Genomic DNA, 20,369 nt, shown 5'->3' with positions numbered 1-20,369 from the left:
CTGTGTGTGTGTGCGTGCATGTGTGCAGATTCAGCAAGGAGTACAAGGACACGATCAAAGCATGTTTATATATTATTTACAATGACCTATGCCTCAAAACATTTTACAGCTAAATAACGAATCAGAAGTCATACATACATTTGCCCCTCCATATTCTAAACTTTATTTGGCTTGAAGTTGGAAACAAGGCTAGCTAGGCCCTAGGCCTAGGGGCTTGGGTAGAGGTTGTCAACCTGTGGGTCATTTTTCAATACCTTGAAAAGAAGTAGACCATTAATTACTGCATCAAAAGTATTGGCCAATTTGTCAAATGATATAAGAAAGAAGCGTGTGTGTGTGTGTGCGTGCGTGCGCGGCAACCAGGTTAGCTGCAGACAAAGCTGTGCCTTGGAGTGGTTATGCTTAGCACCACTCAAAAATCTAAACAAGATACATATACATTACACAAAAATTTAACGCTAACACAACAAAATATTATAAAAAGGAGAAAAAAACCGCTAACCCGCACCCACCCCTCCCTGGACCAATGACTCCATAAAAAGCAGGGTCAAACATCATGCATACATGTGCAACGTTCCTACCACTGTGTAAGGACAGCCATACGTTAACATGTTTCTGTCCAGTTTAAGGAAAGAGTGGCTGTACAAACTGTAGATTTGACTAGACAACTGTTGGACTGTATGAAAGTGGTCTAGTTTAGGTACAGTGTCTGCTACCAATGCAAAATAGAAATCCAGACCAAAAGCAATTGAGATGACATCCAAGTGATATTACAGTTCATCCGATGTTTTTCTTTTTAGCTTTTAACCACTGTATTTATTTATTTTATTTTAACATAATTTTTATTGAAGGAATGTCACAGGAAGATAAACATCAGTAGTAGAAAACCCTTCAAGTTTTCTGGAAAATAATAACAAAAATAAAACCAAATGGATTATTTTGAGCTCATCGGAGGCCAATATTGTCTTGAGCACAATGAACAGTGTAATTATTGGTCGTGGTGAACAGATCCGCCAGGCACTTGTGTTATTGAAAGTACTAAACTTAATTCACTTAAATTATGAATGTAAGGATTTATTAACTTAATTAATTTAATTTAAGTACAAATACTCCAACCTATTAGGTTCGAAAATAATATGCATTTTATGGTCCAATTCTCCTCTCCAACAGGCCACAGGCAGCGCTAATGATCCTTTAGCCACAGTAATCAGAGAGAGGTTGGTAGTAAAGGTTCACTGGTAGCTGAGCTGTATTTCATTGTTCAGTACAGAATTCTTGCTTATTCTGCGGCCCAGATTGCGTCTTTCTCTCGTGTTCTTCCACCAACAAATAAGGCCAGTGACGATGCTGCTGATAACGGCAGTGCACACCACCACCACTGTGGTCGGTAGGGTGGTGCAAGTGGTGGTGGTTGATGCTGTAGCAGTGGTAGTGGTAGGGGCCGTTGTAGACGATGGAGTGGTTGCAGTTTGAGTAGTTCTCAGTTTGGTGGCTGTGGGTCGAGTGGTGGTTGTGGTGGTGGTAGTTGTAGTTGTAGTGGGAGGTGGGTGTGTGCGACATATCAACTGATCCTCTGTTAGCGACATGATCTCCTGCCCCTTCAAATCCTCTGGACGTTCGCAGACTTCAGGTGAAGTGGACTTGATTTTATCTGAGTTGGCCTTCATCCACTGGTACAGGTGAATCAGTTTGCAGTTGCAATTCCAAGGATTGCCGTTGAGATTGACTTTGGTGAGTTTCGCCAAATGTGTGAATATATCCTCTGGAAGAGTCTGTAGGTTGTTGTTAGCTAACCTCAGGGTGGACAGAGAGGCTAGTCTTTCAAATAAGGCTGCATCCAGTGACTTGAGCCTGTTGTTCATTAAATTCAGCTCTGTAAGCTTCTCTGGGCCCTCAAAATATTCAACAGACAAGGTTTCAAAGTTATTTCTAGACAGGTCTAGCTTTTTAAGTTTCTTGAGAGCACTGAATATTCCATTAGGAAGACTGCTAAGGTTATTTTCTTTGAAATTCAACTCAGTCAATTTGGGCATTTCTCCAAAGAGCACTGGAGGTAGACTAGTGAGTTCATTTTTGTCTAGAGTCAGTGTTTTAAGCTCCGGGAATCCCACAAAGAACCCTTGAGGTAACCCAGTGAGACGATTCCTGTCCAAATACAGCTTGGCCAACTTAGCTGTATGTTGAAACAAGCTGGGCGATAGTTCTGTTATTTTGTTTCCCTCCAAGTTAAAATCCTTCAAGTTGGGAATGTTGTGCAGTATCCCCTCGGGAAGGGAGGCCAGGTGATTTTCATAGAGTCTCAATATCTGTAGTTTTTTCAGGTTTGAAAACAGACTGGAAGATAAGGTAGTGAGATTGTTCTTAGCCAAATGTAGGATCGTAAGGCTTTCTAGATCATCAAAAGTCCCTTCCTCTATGTATTCTATCTCGTTAATCTGCAGTTGGATTTCATTTAGGTTTTTAAGGCCATCGAACAAGCCTTTCTCCAGACGACGAACCTTGTTGTGTTTTAGGACAAGCCTTTCTAGATTGCCGAGGCCCCTGAAGACTCCCACTGGGATATATGTTATTGGAGTATTGGAGATCTCAATTTGTCTGAGGTTCACTAAGCCCTCAAAAGCACCAGGCTCGATAGACACGAGTGGAGTGTCCATGATCTCCACCTTTTCCAGCTGAGCGCTTTCGTTAAAGACTCCTTCGGGGATAGCAGTGATCTGACTTTTCACAAAGAACACCTCTGTTACCTGTGAGTCCAGAAGTCGTGGTATGTCAGCGGTGCTTGCGTCAAAAACTCTCTGGTGTTCCATGGGACATCCAATGTCACTATCACATGTTGGAGATGAATATTCAAACAAAAAAGGTAGAAGAAATAGGACAATCTTGATTCCAGGCATGCTTCTTCTATGGAGAAAAACAAAACAAAGGTTTGGTATTGAGTTTGGGATCACTCTAGTCTAATCGTTTCAATGATGCTGTTAACAATGTAAACTGTATTAGGAGGCTGTTAACCCATTAAGACCGGGAAGCATCTGTGTCATTTTAGATTTGAAATAAAAAGCATTATTTTATACTTTGGCTTTCAATATATATATATTAGGCATGTAACGATTCACTCAACTCACGATACGATTCGTATCACGATATGAGGTTCACGATATTTTAAACAAAAAAAAAATTCCAGACAAATTACCGTTTTGTATTAATTTTATATAATTTATCTTCCCCCCGAGCTTTTTTTCCACACTTTTTTGCAGAAACATAATTGCCTTCCTTGATGTATTAATGAGCATCACCTTGGGCACAGTCACAGACACACAGCTCCCCTCTACAGAACTCTACTACTGAAAGTGACTGCATGGAGTCTGTCTCATTTGCTCTCAACATGCTTTCTTGTTTAGAACCTAGCTCGAGTTAAGATGTAATTGATGGCATCTTAGGATAGATGTAGATCTATTTGACAGTGCAGAAACATAATTGCCTTCCTTGATGTATTAATGAGCATCAATGACCATCACCTGGGCACAGTCACAGACACAGCCCCCCTCTACAGTGCTCTACTCCTGAAAGTCTCATTTAAAAACAAATATTTTTTTAAATATGAGCTTAATATGAGCTTTATATCGATATACGATATATCGTTACATGCCTTATATATATTTATTTTTATTTTTAATGTGAACATTTTTAACTCAAATCTTTGCTTCTGGGGTCCCTGGACCCCCTGAAATGGGTCCTTGACATGAAAAAGTTTGAGCACCACTGATATAGCAACCCGTGTCTTTCAGAAAACTATTAGGATTTAGAAGGCATTTGTATAATTGGCCTCAGGTCAGAGGTTAAAGCACACCCTTCTCTTCAAATAACCATTACATATTTTTTTATGTTATTTCAAAAACACACAAAATATAGACCTACCTCGTTATCATTTGCTGCCCCAGACGTGCAATGGAAGGTTGTTTCAGTTACAGGGAGAAGTGCAGGGTTATGTTATATATTTCATGTACTGTATCTGGTACAGTATCTGAGTGTGTGGGATGCTCGTATGAGGCGTGGTGTCAAAAGGCCTCTGTTGAGTGAGATAAGATAAATGAAGGAACATGCGCAGTACTTTCTGTATTCTATTTATATCTCTGCCTTATTGTTACGGCCTCCAAACAAGTCAACAGAACCAGTGGCTCTAATTGGAAACCCCAACAAAACACCACCAAGAAGATCTGCAAAGTTTAAAATGTATTTTATTTACTTCCCACAAGATAGCGTGTACTGTAAATATTGGAGAAACAAATACTTCACCTAAATTAAATCAGAAAACCAAAAGGGCCTGGAGATGCCGGTCAAACTCAACAGAAGGATTAAGGCGGGACCAGGCCACCCCCTATAGGGACGTTGAAGCTGCTCCCCCTCCCTAACTGAAAAAAACAAAGCTCTGACTAAACTCCAAACGAAAAGATAGAACTATCGGCCATCAGGCCAAACGGTAGACTACCGGCCATGTCCAGGCCAAACTAACTAAAACTAGAAAAAGTGCCCTTCGGGGACACAGCTATAGGTCTCCACCAGAGCGTTTGTGATGTTTGGACAAAATGTGTAGGAGTAATGTAATGTTTTTTTGTTGCAATAATGTGTCTCTTGGTGGTTCTATAACAATGAAATGTTAAAGATATAACACACAGTATATTCATAATTCAATAAATGACTGGCAATATTATACATGACAGATCCGTCTTGATTATGACTATAAAGATCATGTGTACCGACTTGCGTGATATTTGGATAAAATCTGTAATCTATATTGAGATCTCTGTATTATGTCTGTACTTTTGCCCATATAGGCCTATGGCAATCCCTGATGTTATCAATTCAATTCAATTCAATTCAAAGGGCTTTATTGGCATGAGAAAACATACGTTTACATTGCCAAAGCAGAAAGCACAATACAACAATACAGCAATACAATCAAAACAAAAAATATGTACATTTGAACGTCAGAATCTTCAATAGATCAATTTCTATATTGTACCAAGATCACTGGATGCAGGAATATACACAATGATTAGTCTTTAGGGTGGTTGTGTTCCGTTTGATATCCTTCTCCTATCACAGCAACTCACAAATCTTGCTGCTGTGTTTGCACATTGTTGTACTTCGCCCAGCAGATATGGGAGTTTTTTGTCATTGGTCATGTTTTCAAAATCTCCGTGTGTGGTTGTAATCTGTGGGAAGTATGTGTCTCTGATGTCTTGGTACAATGGACAGATGGTTAGGAAGTGTAGTTTCCACTTCATTTTGTGTGCAGTGGGTGCATAGTCTGTCTTCTCTCGGGATACAGGTCTGCCTATGACGGCCTTTCTCGATCGCAAGACTGTGCTCACTGAGTCTGTACCTAGTTAGGATTTTTCTTTGTTTTGGGTCGGTCACAGTGCTCAGGTATTTTGCCACTGCGTATTCTCTGTTTAGGGCCAGATAGCATTCTAGTTGTCTCCACCAGGCCGAAGGCATGGGGAGAGAGTATGTTTTGCACTCCGTCCGTGTGTGTGTGTGTGTCCTTCCGTCCGTCCTTCCGTCCGTCCGTTATCAGCTAATCTCCGGCACTGTTGGCCCGATCAATGCCAAACTTTGCACACACACTCCCTAGATGCCAACGATGAACCTCTGCCCCACATTTTCCAGAACGGCCTGTTATAGCGCCACCATGAGGCAGCTTTTCACATTGTTTACCTAAAACTGCACCAATCTGCGTGATACGTTGCATGCACACTCCCTAGAGGCCAAGGACAAACCTTTGACCTGCATTTTCCGCATCTGCCTTTTATAGCGCCACCAGGAGGCCGACTTTTGTAAAACACATTTTTTTATATTACTCCTCCAGATTCTGTCCAAAAATCTCACAAATCGTTACACAGTATCTCTATGGTCATGTGCTCAAGTCGGATCTGTCCGATATTTCATATTCCATCCTAATTGGCTATAATTGGCTTTCACAGTTTGCAAGATTGCCCCGTTTTGAACAAAAGCCTCAAATCATGAACGCAGCATGCAATTTACGTGAAATCTTTCACACATTTTCTTACTAGGCTGAGGAATATATCCCACCCTTTTCACATTGGCCTGTTATAGCGCCACCAACAGGTTGATTTTTGCAAAACACATTTTTGGAACAAAATGCTTCAAAAACATGTTTATATTAATCCTAAACATTTTGCCAAACATCTCACACAGTCCTATCCTCCTGGTGGAGACCTGTGCCCAGAAGGGCACTTTTTCTAGTTTACTCTGCTTTTGTGTTGCTTCTTTCCAATGTGTCAGGTAGTTTTCCTTTTGCTGTTTTATAATTTGGTTTAGTCCAATGGGATTTCACATAGTGTCCTTGTGCAGTGGTAAATGTCTGTGGAGAATGTCTGGAGAGTGGAAACTGACTGTGGAAAGTGGACTGACTAAATAATTAAATGGCAGGTGTGCAGTCTATTTTTACGAAACTTGGCAATATGGTAGCCTAAAACGGCGAAGACACAAAACTCACAACCATGGCCAAAGGGTGGCGCTATAGCAATCAATTGAAAAATGCAAACTTTGAACAGGCATAGGTAGCTCATGAACTGTTTGACCTACAGCATGAAACTCCAATGCACATAATGTGCATGAGGAACACATTTCTCATTTTGACCTATCTAAGGGTCTTACATTTTGAATGATATGAAAAACAGTTAACTTCTATCTCCTCCTGGGTATTTTAAGCAATCAGCACAAACCTTTTACACACAAACTGTGTACCATACTAGCTGGTGTTTTCATGGATATCTTCAATCAATCACTCGGTTGAACCATTGTTCTGGTCCCAAAAAAGGGAAAAGTAATGCAAAGGTCAAAGCAAGCATGGGTTGTGTGGACAGCCGAATGCATCATCGGATGTGATCTCCCCCCCATCGAAGTCCTGTACGACGATCGAGCCATCCCAACTGCATACTGTTTGAAGTTTGATAGGCTGCCACATGGAAAACGTTTTTGCAGTCTCAAGCGAACCACACACACGCACGCGTCGCACGCCACACACACACATTTTGATTGATTGAAGTATTTATTAACAGTTCACACAGATCCACAAGCTCAAAACATGTCACCACACACAAGTAGGCCTAAATCATTGACTAATCTTTGATTGGTCAATGATTTACCTGCTGGCCTCTGCTCATACAGGGAAGTTAAAAAACCTTTGGATTCATTTTGTTTCCGACTTGCTCCAGGGAGAAGAGACGTAGTCGAGCAATGGATTTCCTGCCGTTCTCTGCCGAGACGTGGACTCTCCTGGTGGCCGTGGTCACCCTGCTTCTAGTGTATGAGTCTCTTTCTGAGATTTTACAGAAATGTGTGTGCGTGGCATGTGTGTATTAATGTGTGGGGGTGTGTGTATGTGCCAGGATGTTGGTGAGTTTATTGAACTCTGAATGGAGAGCTCTGGATTTCTTTTTCTTTCTTTTTTTTAAGTTGAAGTCCTATCTTTTAAAGGATCTAATAATAATAATGATTTGGTCTTTACACACAGGTACTTGTATTGGCCCTATGGGACGTTTAAGAGGCTGGGCGTTCCGGGTCCTACTCCGATCCCTATACTTGGCACCATGCTGTCGTATAGAAAGGTTGGAGCACTGTCCATTTAGCTTCTTCTTTTGACTATCCAGCACACATTTCCCTTTTTGGGCACATGCAAATGACTATAGCCACAATTTGAAACACTAGATTTGTTTTAATGGGTTGACTATCCAAACAAAAGTCTGAACGAAACAACGTTAAACGCACCAGCTGCACGAAAGGCTTGAATTATCCTCTTTCTATCTGCAAAATGTTCCACCGGGTCTGTAGGTCATGGTATGAGCTACTTTCTGTCAAGAAATTCTGTGCAGGTGATAATTTTTTTTAAGTGTTGGAGTTTGAAAGCGCTCGTTGGAAATCACTCAACGGCCCTGCATACGTTTCTAAAGCAGCAGGATGTTGGTGTTGCATTATTGCAAATGAGCGCTTCCAAACTCCAACACTTTGAAAAAGAATCACCATGCACAGAATTTCTTGACGGAAAGTAACCAATAACATGTTGTCTAGTTGTCTACAGTGGATTTTTATAGAAAGGGGATCATTCAAGCCTTTCGTACAGCTACAATGTTGGTGAGTTTAAAGTTGTTAATACAATCAGATAGGACTTTTCTGTTGGATGTACTGTATGTCAATGGCTGGTGTTGCAACTCTAGATTTAAAACATTAAAAAGAATCTAGTGTTGAAGATTGCGGCTAGCCAATGACCTGCGTAGTTTATACTTGTACACCATATTCTGATGTTCTAAGTGTTAGCAATTTATTTGCCAAATTAGCTACTGACTCTATATTGTGATTTATATTATTGTTCACACCTAGGGAATGGCTGATTTTGATATGGACTGCTTCAACAAGTATGGAAAAACATGGGGGTGAGTACTAATTGTCCACCTCTTCATTTCAGAGCTGCCTGCCTGTTTGTCTGTTGACAACAAAAAATCAACCAGCATCACACATGCTTCCTAAAATCATTGGTCACAGACACGAACGAGCCATCAAACACCTAGAACTAGAAAAGTGAACTTGGCATTAAAGACTGCTAATAATAAACAACATCAGCAGCAGCAACTACTATGTCTGCTTGTCAAGCCACCATATCACCATGTCTATTATCTGGCTTATTTGGTCCTGGCTGTTTTGTTGTTAAAAGTCAACAAGGGTGCAAAACCTCATTCCATAAACAAGATGGTGATAAATTGCCCGATCCATCTTCTGTCATTACCAATGAGTATTAATCTGTTGTGTCGTGAGTCTAGCTGTCAATGGTGTCACTGGTCGCTAGCTGTACTAAACACTGTAGCCTCAGAGCAAGCCAACAAACAACATGGCGCCCGGAACGAGTCCTTCTAAGGCAGGCTCCGCCCAAACACATTTCTCGTCCCCTATAGCAAATGACCCTGTTCACAGCCTCAATCTCACAGTTCAGTTCTCACAGTACTGCCATATGGAAAGAGCTATAGGAAAGCTCACTTTAGCTAGCAGGCATTTCATCCACGCTGCCATAATTTCAGAATTAAACAAACCAGATGTATTTAAGAGATGCCATGTATCGTCTTTATCTGTATGGTGCTGTACGTGTTTCTATGTTGAACAGGCTGTGAATACAAATCTCCCTCTGGGACAATACAAGATTAATATCATACTGTTTGCATGTGTGTACGCATCTAAAGGCGAGCTTGATGTTTTGGATTCGGTGCAACTGAAGTGTTTCTTCTTTGCGTGTCCAGCATCTATGACGGCCGCCTTCCAGTGCTGTGCATCACAGATCCTGCCATGGTGAAGGCAGTCCTCGTTAAGGAGTGCTACTCTATATTCACCAATCGCAGGGTAAATGCACACACTGACCATTATGCGCAAAAGGTAGTCTCACCACCAGGGGAGCATTACCCAACGGGCCTGTTGGGCACAGGCCCTGAGTTAGAGGAGGGGGGCTTGAGCCTCTCAAGCTCAGGGGGCCCCAAAAATTGCAAAGTTGGACTGCATCACTGTTATTAACTTTGCATCATAACTAGTTCAAAGTCTTCTAAATTAACATGATGTTCATATAGTTGGTTATGGTCCCATTTAGAGTAAGATAAATGATAAAACGCAGTACATTGTGGATGGATGGATAGATAAGACATTTATTGATACTGCAGGGGCAATTCATTTGTGTGTACGACTCCTGGCTCCTTTTCTGTTCAGTTGTGTCTCTTGTCAAGATCAGATTGAATGCCTGTTACCTTTGTTCCTACCACAATGTGTCATAGAACCTCCGTTTGAACGGGCCACTGTATGATGCTGTGTCCATCGCTGAGGATGACCAGTGGAGGAAAATCCGTGGTATCCTGTCTCCCACGTTCACCTCTGGACGACTTAAGGAGGTACGGTACCGTGTCTCTCCACACCCTGAACTTGTTCAACAAGTCCTGTAGAGTAACTAAACATGAAGTCTACAGTCACACACAGCAGGAAGGAACACCACTTAACATGAACTCCTCTTTGCCACAGATGTTTGTCATAATGAAACACCACTCGGCTAACCTGGTCAGCTGTATGAAGAGGAAGGCAGACAAGGCTGAAGCCTTAGACCTGAAGGAGTAGGAATCACACTCGCACTGCATCATGTGCATGAAAAATGTCCACACAAACTGAAGTTGTCAGTCAAGCCTGTGTGTTTTGAATTGTTTTCAAGGTTTTTTGGAGCCTACAGTATGGACGTGGTGGCGAGCACATCGTTTAGTGTAGACATTGACTCACTGAACAACCCAGCGGATCCCTTTGTCACCAACATCAAGAAGATGCTGAAGTTTAACCTGTTTGACCCACTCTTACTGTCAGTAGGTAGGACACCTTATTAGTGTGGGGACTATAGTAATTGTAACACTTTTTTATTCTAGAGTAACTTATTTTGACGCACTACTCCTCCCACAATTTTGACGGTACTCACTTGAGCCATATGTCAAATCGACCGGCTTCATCAGGAATCGTGTGCTTGCTCATTGCTAAGAGAAATGTTATATCGTTTAATTATTTATTTGTGCATTAAATTTCCCCATTGACATTGACTGTGGGAAAATGCGAAAACTTGCATTCAAGTATTTTTTCCTCGGAGACCGTAAGCGTAATCTTTACAAAACTTGGAGGGGAGGTTCATAATAATTACTAAAATGAATTAACTTAGGCCTCATGGTGGCACTATACACTTTACGTTTTGGCTTATAACTCTGAACCGTAATCTCCGGACCTATCCGATTAAAACACCACATGCAGAATTTTAAAGTTTGTGTATATATATATATATATATATATATTTTTTTTTTGCCTTTTTCTGCCTTTATTGATATGTTGAAAGTAATTTGACAGGAAATGGGTAGAGAGATGGGGGGGGGGGGAGACACGCGGCAAAGGCCGTCGGGATCGGGAGTCGAACCTGCGGCACGCCGTCAGGCTGGCTCTGCAGCCTAGGTGCCCAGACGGTTGAGCTAACCGTCCAGGCCACCACAGGCAGAATTTTGATAGTGCGTATCGTTCAGCCGTAATCTGCTTCCGAAGTTAGTGGGAGGGGCCTATTTTATGAAAAATGCCACAAATCATGAACCAAACGTCCAATCCACACCACATTTGAATCACATGTTGTGGGTGATGGCATCAACACAGAGCCAAAAGCAATTCCATTTTCATCCATAGGGGGTGCCGTAAATGTGAAAAATGTAACCGTTTGTTGCAAAAAAACTATTATTAATCCCTTCCAAATTACTTACACATGATCACAGGGGTGACATGACATTGTAATTGGCTAGCAAAATTAATGGGAGGGGCCTACCGGTATATAAGTGATTGCGGCAACCTCTAGTTTTTAAGTTCATCTAACCTGGCAATTTCTTCTCCCCCTTCCAACTTCCATGTATACATTTTATACATGTTATTTTCCTAAGCATACTGTGATTTGTTTTTGTGTTGAAGCCTCTAGATTCCATTAATTTCCTGACTGTATGAAACTATAAACTTTAATGCATTTCTATCTCTAATATCCATTTTCAGCTTTGTTCCCCTTCCTGGGTCCCATCTTTGAGAAGTTAAAGTTGTCTTTTATTCCCGCCTCCGTCGCTGACTTTTTCTACGCTTCATTGCAGAAGATCAAGTCCAACCGAGAGGCCACTGCACACAATGTATGGTTGACCTTTTTCTTTATTTAAGACACAAACATTCCTAAAATGTATTAAGAAAAGGTCAAAGGCTTCCATTGTAGTCCTTCATGGTCTAAAAGTTTGACATGGTATGACTTGTTCTGCAGTGTGTGTGTGCTGCAGTGTGTGTGTGTGTGTGTGTGTGTGTATACTGTAATAAAAAGTAGCACGTTTTCAGAGTCGGGTAGATCTCCTTCAGTTGATGATTGACTCTCAAAAAGGCGACAACCCCAAGGAAGATGAACCAATTAAAGGTGACTTATATTGCTCTTGTACTGCATGGTACTGGTATAGTAAATGTTCATTACGCCTTTTAGGCTCACAACTTAATGCCTCACAGCCGGTACACACTTATGCATGCACTCATCTAACCTTGCGTCACCAGGCTTTCACCACTAATCTATCTCTGCTGGATTTCATCCAACATGCACACTCCCACATGTACAGTACACCTACACAAGTTGTCATAGCCTTCTTAATCTGCACAGAAGAATCCTATACTGTAAAATAGTACATCTACAAGCTCGCAGGGTGTTGCAATGCAAAGCGTTCTGAGATTGCAGATCCGTTTTCTTTTTTGCCGACTGTTTGGATTCTAGGGTTCGAGTGGTTAAAGTTAATTAACTAATAATGCTAAGCTAATGCATGTTTTGTGGACTGTGGAGGTGATCTGACACATAGGCTACACACAGAAAGACCACAGACGAAAAACAGTCTAAGTCCAAATTTCAGACTGACCCCTCCACGAAAAGGCCTCGTTGTCCTGAACCCTTATCTATCATTTATATATTATGGATGAATAGTGTGGACTTAGACTGTTATTCGTCTGTGGTACTCATCAGTCACGTCTAATTCTTGTCTCTCAGGGTTGAGCGACCATGAGATTCTTTCTCAGGCGATGATCTTCATCTTTGCTGGCTATGAAACCACAAGCACTTCTCTCACCTTCTTGGCCTATAACTTGGCAACAAACCCTCACATTATGAAACGTCTGCAGGAGGAGATAGATACCACCTTCCCTAACCAGGTAAGAAGTTAGGAAATAAAACATCTGGGTTTCCGAGGCTATAGTAAGAAGTAGACAACTGGTGGTCTTAACTTAATTTCTCAATGGTGTGGAATTGATCCCCAGATGTCACTGCGATGGGTCTATGCAGGTTGCAAAGGGCTGACCTTGACTACATGTTTGTACATGTTCTTGTTCAGCACTTTGGTTTGTCTCTGGCAATGTAAATATGCTATATAAATAAAGTTTGACAAATTCTTATTCGGTTAATAGTCATAGGAACTTATCTACTAATCCATTACGAATAGTTGATTTTATCAACAAATTGTTAAATTTGTGTTTGCTGCATACAGTTGTGGACAAAAACTTCTAATGTCATAATGGCTAATTGCTAGTATAGACTCACTGGCATAATTAAACGGTTAAATTAATCTAGAGTTTACAATTTGATCCTGGGGAAAAGAATCATACAAATTACAAAGCGTCGCCTAAGACCAAACGGAGGATAGCCCTAGTAGAAATGCCATGTAACATTCAATGAAATGCCATGTAACATTCAATGAAATGCCACGTAACATTCAATGAAATGCCATGTAACATTCAATGAAATGCCATGTAACATTCAATGAAATGCCATGTAACATTCAATGAAATGCCACGTAACATTCAATGAAATGCCACGTAACATTCAATGAAATGCCATGTAACATTCAATGAAATGCCATGTAACATTCAATGAAATGCCACGTAACATTCAATGAAATGCTACGATAGCAAATAATGTCTGAGTCCCAGTCAAGTTGGAGCGTTAATACACACATAACCCAGTGCTTGGACTAAGCCAAATTATAAAACGGCAAAAGGAAAACTATCTGACACATTGAAAAGAATTAAGCAACACAAAAGCAGAGTAAACTAGAATGCTATCTGGCCCTAAACGGAGAATACACTGGCAGAATACCTGAGCACCATGACCCAAAACGGAGAAAAGGTTTAACTAGGTACAGACTCGGTGAGCAGTCTTGTCACTGAGAAAGGCCGTCATATGCAGACCTGTCTCCCTAGAGAAGACGGACTATGACCCCACTGCGCACAAAAAGTGGAAACTGGGCTACATCTGTCCACTTGTACCAAGATATCAGACACATACACATATTCCCACAGATTACAATCACCCACTGAGATTTAGAAAACTTGACTAATGACAAAAAAAAACATATCTGCTGGGTGAAGTACAACAATGTGCAAACGCAGCAAGATTTGTGAGCTGCTGTGATAGGAGAAGGATATCAAATGGAACAATCACCATAAAGACGAATTATGTGTATTCCTGCACTATATCTGCATCAATTGATCTTGGTACATAGAAATTGATTATTTGACATTCTGACTTTCAAGTGTACATACATTTTGTTTTGATTGTATTATTCCACGTTTTGCTTTGGCAATGTATGTAGGCTATGTTTTCTCAAGCCAATAAAGCCCAGGCATTGAATTGGCTTGTTGTCCTGCAGGCCCCAGTCCAGTATGAGGCACTGCTGCACATGGAGTACTTGGACAGTGTGATCAACGAGTCTCTACGGTTGTACCCCATCGTCCTGCGCCTGGAACGTGTTGCCAAGGCATCTGTGATGATCAATGGCTTAACGATTCCAAAAGATACGGTTGTTGCGGTACCCATATGGACCCTACAAAGGGACCCTGCTGTGTGGCCCAATCCAGAGGAATTTAAACCCGAAAGGTGTGTGTCTGTCTTTATTTATGTGCCACCAATAGATTATTCACATGAAACGAACCAACACAGCAAGAAAACCTGTCACTGCCTTGCTGTTTATCATCAGGTTCAGCAAAGAGAACAAGGACACAATCGACCCGTACACCTACTTGCCTTTTGGTGCGGGGCCGAGGAACTGTATTGGAATGCGCTTTGCTCTGGTGTCGATGAAACTGGCCTTAGTAGAGGTCCTGCAGAAGTTTAGTTTTGTTACATGCAATGAGACAGAGGTGAGACTGAATGTTTAGGTTTTTGTTTTTCATAAACTGTTAAAGGTGCTGTACAGTAAATTACATTTAAATCAATGTTGTTAAAGATTACAACTCTATATTTTAATCATTGCTATTAAGTGTTTAGTGTTAAGTGTTATTAGTAGGGGTCTACCATATGGTCTCTCCAGTTATTTAGTAAACACAGGGTACATTGTCGGATGGGTTGCCAATTTCATCCAATTCAGGAGAGACAATCCCACAGATTATTTTGCATAATAATGTTCCGATGGCTGTTCAACTCCTTTAAGAATTAAAATAAAAAGGGCTACATTTTGTTTTGTAAGGTGTTCCATTTGTTCTCATCCTATCTCTGCTTGTCATTTGCTTATAGATTCCTATTGAGATGGATATCCAGATGATGCTGATGCCAAAACGTCCAGTTAAACTGAAGCTGGTGGCGCGTACGCCCTGCTAATGCCTAAATCACCAATTCAACTGAAGCTGGTACCTGCACACCATGGTGTGCGGACAGTATCAGAACGTATTGCCGTAGAAGGGGCATGGAACATAATACGTATACCTTCTGTAACGCTAAGAAATATCAAAATAGAAACACAAGAATAAACATATCAAAGACTTTTGTGTTTAGAATTGTCTGTGTGGAATAAATTGCTTTTGCCAATCATTTGCCTTCTGTATATGCTTAAGTTAGACCCCTTCAAATGTTCCTTTGAGCTATTGTATGTTTGTCAGGATGACCACCCAAACTTGATTTGACCTTCTGATGCAGCTACACACCTGGATTGGTGTGCCACTGCTCTCTGAATATATCTTAATATTGCATATAGAGATGGACCACCCAGGGCATTGTCTGGCTACAATCCTGAAACTGGTTGAAGACCGTATCGGAGGACTGCATCCAACCGTGTGTACTCGTCGTGACCCATTTCAAAACTATGCCCAATATTTTGCACCAATATGGCATTACTAATATTGTGGTGTGCTAGGCATATAGGTTCATTTCCTACTTATATTGATCCCAAATGACTTGAATTCCCATTAGGAATTTTGCAGAAATGCCCCTGTCATCCACTTTCCACAGCAGACCCCAACAGCCCTCATAGCATAGAGTGGAGCCCATACGCTTTTTTTGGCTTGGTTGTCCCACACAAGCCGCCACAGTCTCGTAAATCATGTTTTGAGGTGAGTGTTCGGCACAAGTGCCAATCAAGGTGACTGTACTGGCCAATCACAGCGCGTCTTTTCCAGGACTTGGCAAAACACATAACAGCATAACCTCTGTTAAGCGACTGTGGTGGCTCGTGTGGACAACCAAGGCAGATTGATAAAAAATAAACATCACTTGAACACAACAAAATAATGTGTGCTCCTGTCCTTCAGTGAATGCAGACACTTGAAAAAGCATAGGCGACTGTGGCTCAAGAGGTAGAGCAGGTCGTCCAATGATCCATGGGTCGGCGGTTCGAATCCCGGCTCCTCCTGTCTACATGTCGAAGTGTCCTTGGGCAAGACACTGAACCCCAAATTGCTCCTGATGTGCTGGTTGGTACCTTGCATGGCTTCCGCCGCAATCGGTGTATGAATGTGTGTGTGAATGGGTGAATGTAATGCACAATCTATGTAAAGCGCCTTGGATAAAGGCGCTATATAAATGCACCATTTACCATAGTGTTTATATGTTTTTGTCTGCAGCAAGAATCACAGTTAAGTATAATAGGTAAACTCTAATAGTACACAGACACATGATGGAAATGGTATCATTCTCAGCTGTAATGGAATGAGCTACGAGAAGGTAACAAGGGACAATCAGTCTGGCCAATCACTCAGAGGTGTGTGTGAAAAAAGTACAGGTTTCTGTTTGCACAAACATTCCCCCAATTGAAGGCTAATCATGTGTAATACATGCAGGAGTTTGCAAAGTCCTCAGTGGAGTGAGTCTCATTTTGACTTTGTGTTCTGAACTAGTGAACTTTCTCTGTTTCTTTGTCGTGCTTCTCTGAGCTGTTGCTATGGTGATTTGATGGGCGCCTGTTCTCCTTATCCATCTCTAGAACCCTGCTGGACCTGGTTGAGAGAGAGGGAGGGACAGACATATGAGAGGTCCATCGAGAAATAGGCTCTCTGCAGAGTCAGTCATAAACTGTACATCACAAATGTGTCACTGGCTCACTGCACACTACATCAGCCTTGTTACACACCTCAATATCAGCCTTTTTTGCTGACTTTTTGGATAACGTTTTACCACTTTCAACCTGGTGACCCTTTTCTGGGCATGTCATAGGGTTTTTAGTTTTTATGTTTTAAAACAACATGGATAAAAGCTTACAATACATTGCTGTAGCTTGTAGATCGACTAATTTTGAAACGTTTTGAATAGGCTTTACATTCAATCAAAAGTCATGTTTATTAAAATGCTTTGCGTTTAGTTAAAAGAAAAAAGAAAATATATATGCAGAGGCTCTGAACTAGCTACTACTGCCTTTATGCAGTATTATATATTATATGTTTATGTAGTATGCAGTAGTAGCTTTAGTCATCACATTTAAGACAAATAAAACAGTACATTCATCAATTAATTACAATGACAATCATAAAACATAAATTGTATTCATAAAATGGAGAGTGATTAATCCTCCTTTCAGTCTTTGGAGAGGACAAACTTCATAAAACAAACAAGCTTCATAAGAGGACAAGTTTCATAAAACAAATTCAACTAATCAGTTTACTTTAAAACTGAGAAATATGATGAATGGGAAAAGTGCCAAAATCACTGAAGGGAAAAGGGGGAGGGGTGTATGTAGTATGGACAAATTGACCTTGACTTTTATTTTTACAGGGGCCAGTTTCGAATTGCAACTATTATATAGAGATATTTAACACACCAAAACTAATATCAATACCTTCCTTTAAAAGAGGGCAGAGAGAGATCTCCATTTTACATCCCAATGCCGCCACCATGTGGACATTGTTTGATTCGCCTAGCTTCTCCTGCTCCTATTCCTCAATCATATGGATCCAGTATCCGACTTTTCCCACCATCTTGTACTTTGTGTGTTTATAAACAGAGCAACCCCTCACATAAAAAACCCTCTAGGATGGTCCATACCTACACCATAGAAACATCTGTTTCTAAGAAACGCATCAAAATATCACTTAAAAGATTAGTAATTATTACCTGACTCAAAATGTAGGCAAAGTGATTACCTGTCTCAAACTGTAATCTGTCATGCAGTCTATATCATTACTACAAATCACAAGGTTAATTGGAAGGCTTTCAACTATTTATTTATTTTTGATTCAGCCTCAAATGTATGAGACAGTTAAATCTCTTTACAGGCCTATAATGTAATTTCATTACTTACTCACTGTACCTAGGCTACAGTTAGCCTACCATTTCTTAAATTAGATGCACTCGTTATCCTTAGTTATCCTGTTAATAATATGCTAATTCCTGCAACATCAGAGGCAGATTGGAAAGTTTCATCTATTGCCTCCTCATCCAGAGGCCATCTGATTACATTGCTTTGAGATCTTAGAAACTATTTGGTGCATTGCATTGTGAATGGGTTAAAAATTATACCTACAAATTCCTGAGGAACTGCACAGGAACTGCAAGCAGTGTGCAAGCATTTGAAAGTAACACACACACTACTGTGTCAGTCAGACTGTTTGAATACCATAGACCGTCCCTATTTCATGTCCTGTGACTCCCATCCCAATGCTGCCTCCATGTGGTCATCCATTCATCCGTCCGTCCGTCCATCCATCCATCTTCAACCGCTTATCCGTAGTCGGGTCGCGGAGGCAACAGCTCCACCAGAGAGCTCCAGACCTCCCTCTCCAGAGCAACATAACTTCCTCCTGAGGGATCGTCCCAGTGGAACGTGCATCGAGAACTTCCCTAGGGAGACGCTCGAGAGGCATCCTAACCAGATGCCCGAACCACCTAAGCTGGCTCCTTTGCAGGCGAAGAAGCAGCGACTCTACTCAGAGTCTCTCTCGCGTGACTCAACAAAGTCCTAGGGGACATGGGGAGAACATGCAAACTCCACTCCACCAGAAAAAGCACTAAGACTTGTTTACATCAGGGTCCTCCATTTTCAATTCATCAGAACATTTAAAGACATACAAATATACACTGCGATGCAACAAAATAAATGTTGGTAGGGTGTTCCACATTTTGTGGCATAGGAGCAAAATTAATTTAGCCCCTTAGGAGCCAAATCTGGGTTGAACGTGGTTTGTGGAACTACATAGGTACCCTCACAAAAACATGCAGAAATCCTGATCTCTAGTCTAAACTACCTCCCCCTGGCCAGCCGGGGCCAGCCTGATGGAGGGGAAAGAAACTGGTCGGAATAACTGTTCCTTCCACGTGCTACGTCCGGTCGAGGAAATTTCCCGTCAGGTGAAAAGAAGCAGCGTGGACTCCTCATGCATAGAAGGAAGCATGAGGTCATTCCGCTGCCCCCCCAGGTTGGCAGAGGAAGTGTAGCACCCAGGATTAGATTAGATAATTGACACTGGGTGGAAAAAAATGGTTTGCAAAATCGTGGGATAAAAATTATAGAAAAAAAAATTGTATTGACATGTAGGCCTAATTTTGTTGAACTGTAGGCTACCCCTCTACAAAACTGAATAGTCTACATTTTTTCAATCAATCAATCAATCAATCAATCAATAAATAAATCAATTACGTGTGACTGTGATTCTAGTCTAAGGAAGCTCCTCTGTTGAGACGTAGGAGGGGCCCGGACAGGAGTGAATGAACCCACAGAGCCTAGTCCTTCCACGCGCCAGATTGATGCGATCCTCCCGCATACCCAGTCCCGGCAGAGTAGTTCAGGAGAAATGGATTGTGTGGCCCTGGTTTTTCCCTAATGGGACTGATCGAGGGTATAGCTACTGGGATGTAAATCGGGACTTGATCACCCCGGCTGGGTCACCTGAGTAAGGGGTATGATGTTGGGAGACCCGAAACCCCGATGACCTTGGGATACATCACTGAGGATACGTCCCAGGTGCATCCATGCGATGTATTTTTTTTGGGAACATAGTCTGGCACAATCACTTGTGATGACAGATGCAGGGGTTTGCCTTGTCTGTCATGTAGGCCTATACAACCCTCATGACAACGACCCCCAAATTAGCCTATATGCAGTGGTCTGTAAACTTCGGAGTTATATTTTTATTTATTTTTTTACTTGTTTACTTTACTCAAGTAAACTCAATGTGTAATACTTTTACTTCTACTTAACTACATCTCAAAAGCAATTATTTGACAACTTCAGTTAGCCTACTAGGGTGAGGTTATATCTTCCCTTCTTCTCTGGAGTCCTGCCTCAAAGCAGACCAGAGGTAGAAAACTGTCATTCCCTGATGTCATCGCTAGGGACACAGCCATCAGTAAGCAGGAACTGGGGATGGCAATGAAGGACCGGGAAGTCTGGCGTGATATTGTGAAATCCACGATCTCGACCGCGGTCGAAAAATGATGATGATAGCCTACTAGGCTATAGTTACTTTGTAGATTTCGTAGATTTTTTTTAATCACTTCAGCCCATTCAAAAATAGCCAAATTACTATATAAAAAAAAAAAAGAA

General features: G+C 41.3%; 2 protein-coding genes across 2 annotated transcripts; one reads left to right on the top strand and one right to left on the bottom strand.

Moving 5' to 3' along the window:
* Positions 1-1,232: 1,232 nt before the first annotated feature.
* LOC306921319 (uncharacterized protein) lies at positions 1,233-2,807 on the bottom strand (the record flags this gene model as incomplete). The annotated part of the gene is made up of 1 exon (XM_079498428.1): positions 1,233-2,807. One exon carries the CDS (start codon positions 2,805-2,807, stop codon positions 1,233-1,235), a length of 1,575 nt encoding a protein of 524 aa, XP_079354554.1.
* Positions 2,808-7,263: 4,456 nt separating this feature from the next.
* On the top strand, positions 7,264-15,220 carry LOC306921318 (cytochrome P450 3A40-like; the record flags this gene model as incomplete). Its single annotated transcript, XM_079498427.1, has 13 exons — positions 7,264-7,331; positions 7,541-7,634; positions 8,404-8,456; positions 9,312-9,411; positions 9,834-9,947; positions 10,075-10,163; positions 10,259-10,407; positions 11,608-11,735; positions 11,932-12,007; positions 12,620-12,780; positions 14,274-14,500; positions 14,601-14,763; positions 15,137-15,220. 13 exons carry the CDS (start codon positions 7,264-7,266, stop codon positions 15,218-15,220), a joined length of 1,506 nt encoding a protein of 501 aa, XP_079354553.1.
* Positions 15,221-20,369: the final 5,149 nt, after the last annotated feature.

This window comes from Electrona antarctica (assembly GCF_951216825.1).
Source record: "Electrona antarctica genome assembly, chromosome: 4".
Lineage (NCBI taxonomy): Eukaryota > Metazoa > Chordata > Actinopteri > Myctophiformes > Myctophidae > Electrona > Electrona antarctica.
This window is presented reverse-complemented; position numbering and strand designations above follow the sequence as displayed.